Below are 9,527 nucleotides of genomic sequence, written 5' to 3' on the forward strand. Positions count from 1 at the left end.
GGGGGGGGGGGGGGAGAGTGTTCCGATATTTGTACTGAAAATTTATAGTTTATTGGTTTGTTCTTTTTAGCTGCATTGAAGTAGTGCAATAAGTTAAAGTGAAACAAGTATATTTTTTTTTATTTTAACTTATTGCACCACCCTTATAGAAATATCATACTAAGAATCATTGATAATTACTTATTATCCAGTATTTTTAATACTGAATAATATTGAAAATAAGTAATAATTATCAATGATTCTTAGTATGATATTTCTATAAGGGCAGTTCAGCAGTGCAGTTAAAAAGAACATATAGATTTTCAATTATTGGAAATGGATGTTGGAACATAGCTTGAATATCGAATTGTTGGACGTTAAATACGGTATGAATCTTATTATTATGTCTTTATGCAACCTTCCCTCTTTTAATCTGCATTTTAATATTCATATTATCTATCATATTAATATTATAGTTACTTATTGATTATTAGAGCAAAATGAAAGTGTTCAAAGTATTTTAGAAGTGTGCTTAATCAATTGCAAATGTTATTTTTTGGATATATCTTTTTATTTTGATGTACTTCACAGGAATTTTTTACATGAATCTCCTTGCTTCTGACGTCATCTTTTCCACATATACTTTATGCGTAATGTTAATGACCTGTTAATGATTTTGTCAACTCGTCAACAACAGTTAATGAGATTACAAAATCCAGCTACAGGAATTTTAATACAACTTCAAGTGATACGGATGTTCTTGCGTGATGGCCTATCAAAGTCGTGTCAAGATGCGCAAGCGCGCGCGCACGGTCACACGCTCCGACCGTGTGACAGCGTCAAGAGAGGGAGAGAGCGAATGAGTAAACGTCAGAAGAGGAAAGAACGCGAAAGGAAGTCTGAGTTAAATCAGATTCTTTTTTCTCCTTACCACGTATGTACATACATACGTGTAGATTTTCCACAGTGTGTAATGTTTCGGTGAGTCGAGTGTGTCATCTCCTACGAGGGCAAGAGTAAATGGAGAGCTGTCAGATGCGGCGTGACGACGCAGTGATCGTGACCGAAAGGCAAGTCGATTTGTTTACACGTTATCGCACGCAAATTACCAATCACACCGGTACGGGGGATCATCGGGTGTTCCTCGTCACAAGGCCTCACAGGCGTCACGAGCTTAGCAGAGTCCTGTTTCGGAAGCAGCGAAGTTTCGCTGCCGCCTTTTTGACTACATTTAACATCATAAGATATATGCGATTGGATCTATTCATCTTTTATTAATTCGATTGTCCTCGCAGACAGATTTGATTGGTTTTTATTATTTCTAAAATTATAGCGCGGAAGCATAGCAAATGAAAGTGCTAAAAATATTATATTAGTATATGTAGTATATTAGTATATTAGTATTATATTATATTAGTATATATTCTACTAATTATATGAAAGAGAATGAGTATATCTATATAAATGTTGGTGATGTTTATACAAATGAATAGAGTTTCACTAAAGGAATTGAAATGTTTCATGTCTATTTACTACTTTTGTCGCTATGAAGATCTCTTGGAACATTTGTGACTGAAGCAGACACTATCATGCCATGTGCCTGCCACTATCGTGTATAATTATTGGAAACGTGACGAAGAGAAAATTAATATGATAAGATTTGATAAGATTATAATAAGATTATGATAAAATTCCTTTAGCCAATTGTAGTTATCAATAAAAGTGAATACAACCTTTTTGTTATAGTAACTGTACCAGCACTGCTTCAAATATATATAATATTTGTATATATTTCTTATAAATTTAAATTTGTCTAGAATATCTTTATAATTTGGAAATTTTAATAAATCTTATGTTGTAAAATATCAATATATATGTTGTGAGGTAAAGTATATAATAGTATATTTAAAGTACACTATATATATAATGTGTTGTAAATATAAAGTATATTTATAATGTATATTTTTTACCAATATAGATATTTACAATATAGATACTTTGCAATATAATTATGCATTGGTAATTCTAAATTGAAGTGAAAACAAAAAAATTTAAGTTTATTCCATAAAATATATTCATTATCTGAACAAATTTTGCAATTTTACAACCAATGTTTTAATTCCACTTTTGTAAAACTGCAGAGATTTTTATCTTTGCAATTATTTTTATATTTACAATTACTCATAGAGAGAATGACCATTATGTTAAAGCATAATGAGATTTAAAATTGATTATAAAATTTTGAAGAGCGCGTGTGCGCATCCATAACTTCAGGCAAAATAAGAGCTCTAAATTACAACATAATATTCGAAGACTAATTAAAATAATAACTCAAAAATTTTTAATATATATCAATTGTAGCAAAATATCTAGTTTTACTTGTAGAAAAGTTTCTTGTATTTTGTGATGTTGTTTAATAAACTGCCAGAGTTTATTTAAGGGGTTCTTTCTACAGATTACTTCGTTTTTCCTTTTTTATTTTATATAATTATGTGAAACAGATTTAGTTGATAATGTGAACATAAAAAGAAATTGTCATGCATAGTCTTTCATGAGAGATCGTTGTGTCACACATATGTGATTTCATTGGTAAATTTGTTAACAGTGTATTCACTAATTTTTAACAGATTAAAAATATATTGATTATTTTCCCGATACAGATGGACAGATTGCGACTACTGCCCGTGGATTTACCTGCAATCACTGTCAGTAGTACTGGAAACGTTAAAGGCAAGGCATCTTTCGTTCGACGATTGGCAATAGGATTTGTAATTCTGGCTATACTAGGCCTTTTATATGTGCCAGCATACCACTCCGCTCAGAGTCCATTCTTAGGCTTAGGTGAGACTCCATCTCCTGCAGAACCTCTTGGCAGTTCACATTCGATAGCATCCGTGGGTATGCATCCATTGGTTAACACACACACACATAGACATGCACACACATACACTTTTCACTTAAGATAATGCAAGTTTGATGAGCTATGAGAATGACCAGTTGAAATATGAAAGTTAAACATTATAATCGGAAAATAGATAAATTCTTTAAATTTGAAAATAGTAATAAATGAAAATGAGTACTTTTTTGAAGTCTGGATGCAATATTTTTTAGTGTATGTATAGTTGACTTATCATGATAATACGTATGTATGATTTAACTCAATGATAAAAGTGTATATTTTAATTGAGTAAGCAATAAAACGCTTTAGTTGATATCTCTGTATGATCTTGAAGTTTCTAATGCTAGTAATTAATTTGCAGCACAATTACCTGGATGGTCGTACAATACCTCAAGAGATCTCTGTGCTTATATCCACCCGGAAAATACTACATCAATTCTAAGTCCTACCAACATTTGCTCACCGTCGCCGTATTTGTTGATAATTATATGTTCGGCAGTCGCAAATCACGAAGCTCGTGCTGCTATCAGAAACACCTGGGCCAACAAATATAACTTAGATCATTTATATAATTCTGCGGTGAAAATAGCATTTCTACTAGGACAAAGTGACAATGACACACTCAATGTAAGTATTTCTGCGCTGTTTCTCTCGTGCGGAATTTTGCGCATGCCATTATTCGTTGCGCTTCTTCCAGAATTTGATCGTTGAGGAAAGTTCCCAGTACAATGATATTGTACAAGAACGATTTTTCGATACATACAATAATTTAACATTGAAGTCAGTCATGATGCTGAAGTGGGTGACATCGAATTGCGATCAAGCCAAGTATCTGATGAAAACGGACGACGATATGTTCGTGAATATTCCGTTGCTCCTACAAACATTGCACTCAAGAACGCAAACTACCGAGACTCTGTTGGGTTCTCTTATCTGTAACGCTAGACCAATATTAGATCCTAAGAACAAGTGGTAAACATCTTACCATTATAGTTATATTCATCAAGATATTACGATGCACTGATGTTAATTTAATTTGCGCAGGTATACACCAAAGTATATGTACCCGGAGAAAACATATCCGAATTACTTGTCAGGCACGGGGTATGTTATGAGCACGAATGTAGCGTCCAAGTTATATCAGGCGGCATTGGTGACACCATTACTGCATTTAGAAGACGTTTACATCACGGGTTTATGCGCGAAGCGCGCAAAGATCCGACCCGTCAATCATCCAGGATTCAGTTACATACCTCGTAAGATAGATCCCTGCGTACTCAGGAACGCCATTACCACGCACAAAGTTAACGCGTCCAATATGTATGTAATTTGGGTGAAACTAAACGACACAAGCGTTACTTGCAGCAATCACACTCGTATCGACAGAAAGCCGCTAACATTGAATCGAAGCGGCAGGAATGCTGGCTATTATGTTTTTAAGAGAAAAACTATAAACCGGTGCATTTAGAATATGTTTCGATATTGATAATGTGATATTGCTTTCATGCATTACACGATTAATTGCGTGATACGAATATGTGGCGTAAAAGTAACGACCTTAATTTTGTAATTTCGAAATTGACAATGCTAGAGAAACACTAGCGATTCTTTTAAGTAATTACGTTTCTTCCTTAACTGCAATGCAAAGATATTTTTTTGAAGGTGATTGTAATTATTCGAATAATCTTTTCAAGCCACGTCTAGTATACGCCATTCACTTTTTGTCTTATCGAGTTTCTGTTGGACGAGTCGAATCGTTGAATATTGAGGAAAGACCTGAAGTTAATGCATCTCCCATTCTAATATCAGGCTGTGTCTATTTTTCATTGTTAATTTATGATTAATAGTGAACTTTTAAGTTTCACATAAGACTATGGCTAATTTATACTGACAATCTGACTGATCGTCGGTTAGCGATTTATTGTCTCCCTCCAGATCATGGTTTTGCATATAATGTAGACACAGAGTGACAGAGAATTTAATTGATTAGAATTAGCGTCAACTGATATTGGTCCTATGAATGGACAACCGGTCCTATGAATTTTTGGAAAGAGGAATGATCGTTCAGACGTTTATCTGTCCTGATTGAACAGATGTTCAAGTGTGTCCGAAGGTGTTTTGTATATTTTTCTATTTAGACCAAAGTAGTATTTAAGGATACGCTGTCAATTAGATCTTTTACATGATTTTACTTTTCTGCGTCTTTGCGTAAGGCACGATTTAATAACGAGAAAATCTTCAACACATGATCTTCAAGAGACAAACGTTATCGTGTTATGAGCGATTCAGTTAAACATTTGGCTTATCGCGTATATGACATTTCCTAATCACACGTTTGAATAGAGTATATTTAATTATAAAATATTCTTCACGTGCAACATAATTTCATTCCTAAATGACTCATCGTTGCGCAATGTTACACACCTGATGTGGTTTGTACACTTTTTTCTTGATGCAACTTGGAACGCAGCCGATGGTCTAATGAGGGAACTTTATTTTGATTAATTCCTAAAAACTAAGTTCTCTCATCAGTTCTGTTCCAGACATAAAAAAGAAGTGTTCAAATTGTATTGAAACCAAGTGTACAGAGATTGAGAATTGAACAGCTGTTATCCGAACGTTACGGAAGAAAGAGGGGGAGAATGGGAATTTTCTCATCTGACATACAGATAGTACCCATATAATATTGTTGCTTCCAGGTACTTATGTAAAATTATTGAAGAATGTAACAAAGTTGAGAGATTTCCCCCATCTCCCTTGAAAACTATTAACCTACATGTTTCAAAATCTCTCGTATAGCTTTGTTTCCTGAACATGTACAATATATAAACTATAACTATCAAAAAATCACTTCCTGTATGTGGTAACGTAAAATGTAGATTTGTTTTTTGTTTAAACAAACTACAATGTTAATGATTTAATCTCAGGTCTCTGACATTGATTTGCGGTCAGATAAAAAAAAATTAATTTTTTTATTGATTGTATTCGAAACATTTGCGTTGAGTCTGCATATTACTGGTAATATGTATTAGTGTTTGGTGAACTTTAAAACAAAATCTTTATTTTTATAATTTTTATTTTTACCTTTTATATATATATATATATATATATATATATATATATATAAAAGAAAAAATATAAACATATATACACACACATATATATATATATATATATATATATATATATATATATATATATATATATATATATATAAAAGAAAAATGTGATATTTTTAAGTTAAAATCTTTTCACAGTATTTTTATTTGTGTTAATAGGAACAGCTTTACAAAAATATGATTTGTTTATTCATTACTGTGTTTATTATGTGTACTGTGTTCACAAGAATATATTATTAAATTTCTGATGTTTATTAAAAATTTTGGAACCTTAAAAATCTCTTAAAAGTTAAAGTCCCTTAAAAGTTTAATTTTAAAGTGATAAAATTATGTAAATGTAATGTACATTTTGCGAATATTCCGTAGGTAGAAATATATTTTTTTTTATATACCTATGTTCAACTCCGGTATATTAAAGTTTTGGATTATTTTTCGTATGTATACTACAATATTTTATTTTTTAAAATTATTTTTTTTTAGCCGCGTTTTTCATATAAAATTTATATGCTTATAGTATGTATTATATATTTGTACATAACGTGTGATTATATACTCTTTCAACAAAAGAATGCACGAATCTGACTGTTTTCATTGGTATCGAAGAATCGTGTAATACATTTATTACAAATAATGTAAACGAATGTCAAAGAATATCATAGTGCGGCGAAAGGTTCAAATAATGATTAAGTAAAGGATGGTTGAGTAAACATCCGTACTGTAACTACCAGCAGAATATCGTTTGAAATGCACAACGCAGTGTGTGTGTGTGTGTGTGTGTGTGTGTGTGTGTGTGTGCATCTTTTTCACTTGATTTGAAGTCGTACATTACTATTTACAAATTTTTAATATATATAATTATACGATATCGTAAGCGATAGGAACAGTTAGCCACTAAGAGCTTGATAATGTAGCCTAATACTCTTGCTAGAATCTTTGATCTAAATTATGATAAGAACTTGTTATAACTTAGTATTTGAATATATAATCCTATCAAAAACGAGAAATTTGTGCAATACGTCGCAGTCATTTTTCGTCATATCAGAATTATGAATTCGGGACAGCACACATACAAATCAGTTTGTAAATCATGCAATTGTTGTGTGTATATTTGCATGCTTCAAAATTAATATATTCCATGACGACGAGACAATTGTAACTTGGCGGCGAGATGAACTACTGAAACGATCACATGGAGTACCTTAGTGGCCTTAGAAAATTTGCTTTATTTTGTAAGATAGACCTGACTAAATAATCTGACTAAAATTATCATTGGAGGAAAATCTTTACGAACTCATCAAAATCTTCGGTGCTATGTAACGTATAAACAAACGTTTGTCATGCTGATGAAAAACTACATAGGTGTAATATAATATACAGTCATCCTGCAAGTGATTTTCGTCAGTCTTCATGTTGGAAATAAAAAGTCAGCCAAGATATAACATTTAAAGCTTCTTTCTTTTTAAGACATGTGAATTTCTGCGTATGCAAGATAGGTCAGAGAAATAGAACGTAAATAGCACACCAATTTATATTTTTTGTGGCATAGCATTTGTGCTATTTATATTACATCAAAAGCGTTTTTAACATTTTAAATAAGGACGTGGGTCTGTACGCTTTTCTGAACGTGCAACAGAAATTGCACACGATTGTCGTTCAATGACAATGTAAATATTGTTACGTTGCATTTCGAATAAAGAACTGATGCTGGAAATAAATGCTCTGAGTATTATTTATTAAAAATATAAGTGTACATACTCTTTGTTACATGTTGCATATCTTTTATTTTACAATAGGAACTTTGTATATATACGATAATTTCAGTAATACGGAATTAATAAGTGCACGCCGATGGCACTTACAATTAACACATTCGTTATCAACGTCACATATGTGTGTGACGCAACAATCTCTCACCAGAGACCTCAGCGTCATATATGTACGACAAAGTTTTTTTTTTTATATATCTATATCATCGAACCAAGTCTGTTTCATACAATTACGTAAAAAAACAAATGGTGGTCTGTGGAAAGAGCTCCAAATAAACTATGATAGCGAATGTGTTAAATTATCATGTAATTTATCAGAATGATACATTAATACAGAATAAATATGATATAAATGTAACCAAATTTGCGATTATATATATATAGATTCTGTTAAAAATTTTTTAGTAAGTATATATATATATATATATATATATATACATATATATATATATATATATATATGTGTGTGTGTATGTGTGTGTATTATATATATATATATATATATATATATATATATATATATATATGGAGCAGTATAATTAAAAAAGATTTAAAAAAAGTTGCATTAAAGTTATATAATACGTGCATATAAATCTGGAAAAAATTTTTGGTTATACCTAGGCAAGTATAACTGCAATTCCATTAATAATTGCTTTTTATTAAATCGGTTTATACATCACGGACTTACTTTCGATGACTCAAAACAATTTGAAACAAATTCTATATTTTTATATGCAATATGAACACAAGAGAAGTTGGAAGTTTTATACATGCATCTATATGCATACTTGCAAAAAATATCATTATAATTATTTGAATATTTTCTTATAAATAAAATTCTGGCATAAATTCGCTTGTTTAAAATGCGCTTAAGTCTCTCATTACGGAATCTTGGATTAATTACGTCAAAAAAAAAAAACGTATACCATTTTCAAATAAAAAATATTTTTATAAAAACACCAGATCGCTTTTAAACATACTTCTAAAATATTTCGAAAACTATCCTTTTCCCTTGACAATCAATAAATAACCTAAAATTAATAGCCAGAAATAATTAACGTTGCAAAATCATGAGAAAAAGAAGGTTAAAGTTAAAGATTACATATCGCGTTAATTTTAAAGTTATTTATTATCTATCAAAGGAAAAAGATGATTTTTTAAATATTTTACAAGTATGTTTCAGTAATCTAAAATGTTCTTTTATACAAATATATTTTTATTTGAAAATGGAACGCAAGAATTCTTAACATTTGTTTTCTCGCTTCTGCGTTATCAATTCAATGTTTCGCGGCAGTGGACTTAATAACATATTTTACATTCCAGATATTCTTAGGTATATATATATATATATATATATATATAAAAGATTAAAAATAGTAAAACATTGAATGTTCTACAAAAAGAAATAAGAATTCATCAGATTAATTAATTTCTTCTTTAAATCATCAATATGCCAATATAACTCAATATAAATTGATTACTATTATTGTACCAATTTTACGAAAATTATAAGTAACTGGAATTATTATTTTTTATCTTGATTAGATATTTTTGTTTGTTTATAGCTTAATCACTAGAACTTTCATATCTGTGTGATCTATACCAGAAATGACTTGATTATTTTGATATATTTATGTCACATCAAAGATAATCAGTCTATAATTTTATCTACTTATATATATATATATATATATATATATATATATATATATATATATATATATATATATATATATATATATATATATATATATATATATATAT

At 30.3% G+C, this 9,527-nt stretch overlaps 2 protein-coding genes across 4 annotated transcripts in view; one reads left to right on the top strand and one right to left on the bottom strand.

The window, feature by feature from the left end:
• The first annotated feature begins 801 nt into the window (after positions 1-801).
• LOC116840236 (beta-1,3-galactosyltransferase 1-like) lies at positions 802-5,986 on the top strand. 2 transcript variants are annotated; one of them, XM_032806728.1, is made up of 5 exons: positions 802-1,049; positions 2,640-2,820; positions 3,240-3,505; positions 3,576-3,850; positions 3,923-5,986. In XM_032806728.1, exons 2-5 carry the CDS (start codon positions 2,640-2,642, stop codon positions 4,344-4,346), a joined length of 1,146 nt encoding a protein of 381 aa, XP_032662619.1. In that variant the 5' UTR covers positions 802-1,049; the 3' UTR covers positions 4,347-5,986. The 2 variants fall into 2 exon arrangements, with proteins under 2 accessions (XP_032662619.1, XP_032662618.1); XM_032806727.1 differs by having other exon boundaries at positions 804-1,049; positions 2,640-2,877.
• A 1,722-nt stretch (positions 5,987-7,708) lies between these two features.
• The window catches only part of LOC116840237, a 7,511-nt gene continuing 5,692 nt past the window's right edge, over positions 7,709-9,527 (bottom strand). Inside the window, exon 3 of one of the 2 annotated variants that reach the window (XM_032806731.1) lies at positions 7,709-8,225. The gene's annotated coding sequence lies outside the window, so the exon portion shown is untranslated. Of the gene's footprint in view, positions 8,226-9,492 lie in introns of those variants that run through there. The other variant, XM_032806730.1, reaches the window with a different exon arrangement.

The sequence above is a fragment of the Odontomachus brunneus genome, unplaced genomic scaffold (genome assembly GCF_010583005.1).
Source record: "Odontomachus brunneus isolate Ranch 3 - 2012 unplaced genomic scaffold, Obru_v1 Obru_scaffold_009, whole genome shotgun sequence".
Classification (NCBI taxonomy): domain Eukaryota; kingdom Metazoa; phylum Arthropoda; class Insecta; order Hymenoptera; family Formicidae; genus Odontomachus; species Odontomachus brunneus.

Coding starts and splice junctions, on each gene's coding strand:
- LOC116840236 (XM_032806727.1), top strand. CDS start 2,640: ATGGACAGATTGCGACTACTGCCCGTGGATTTACCTGCAATCACTGTC. Junction 2,878..3,239: donor ACATTCGATAGCATCCGTGG/GTATGCATCCAT, acceptor ATTAATTTGCAG/CACAATTACCTGGATGGTCG. Junction 3,506..3,575: donor GTGACAATGACACACTCAAT/GTAAGTATTTCT, acceptor CGCTTCTTCCAG/AATTTGATCGTTGAGGAAAG.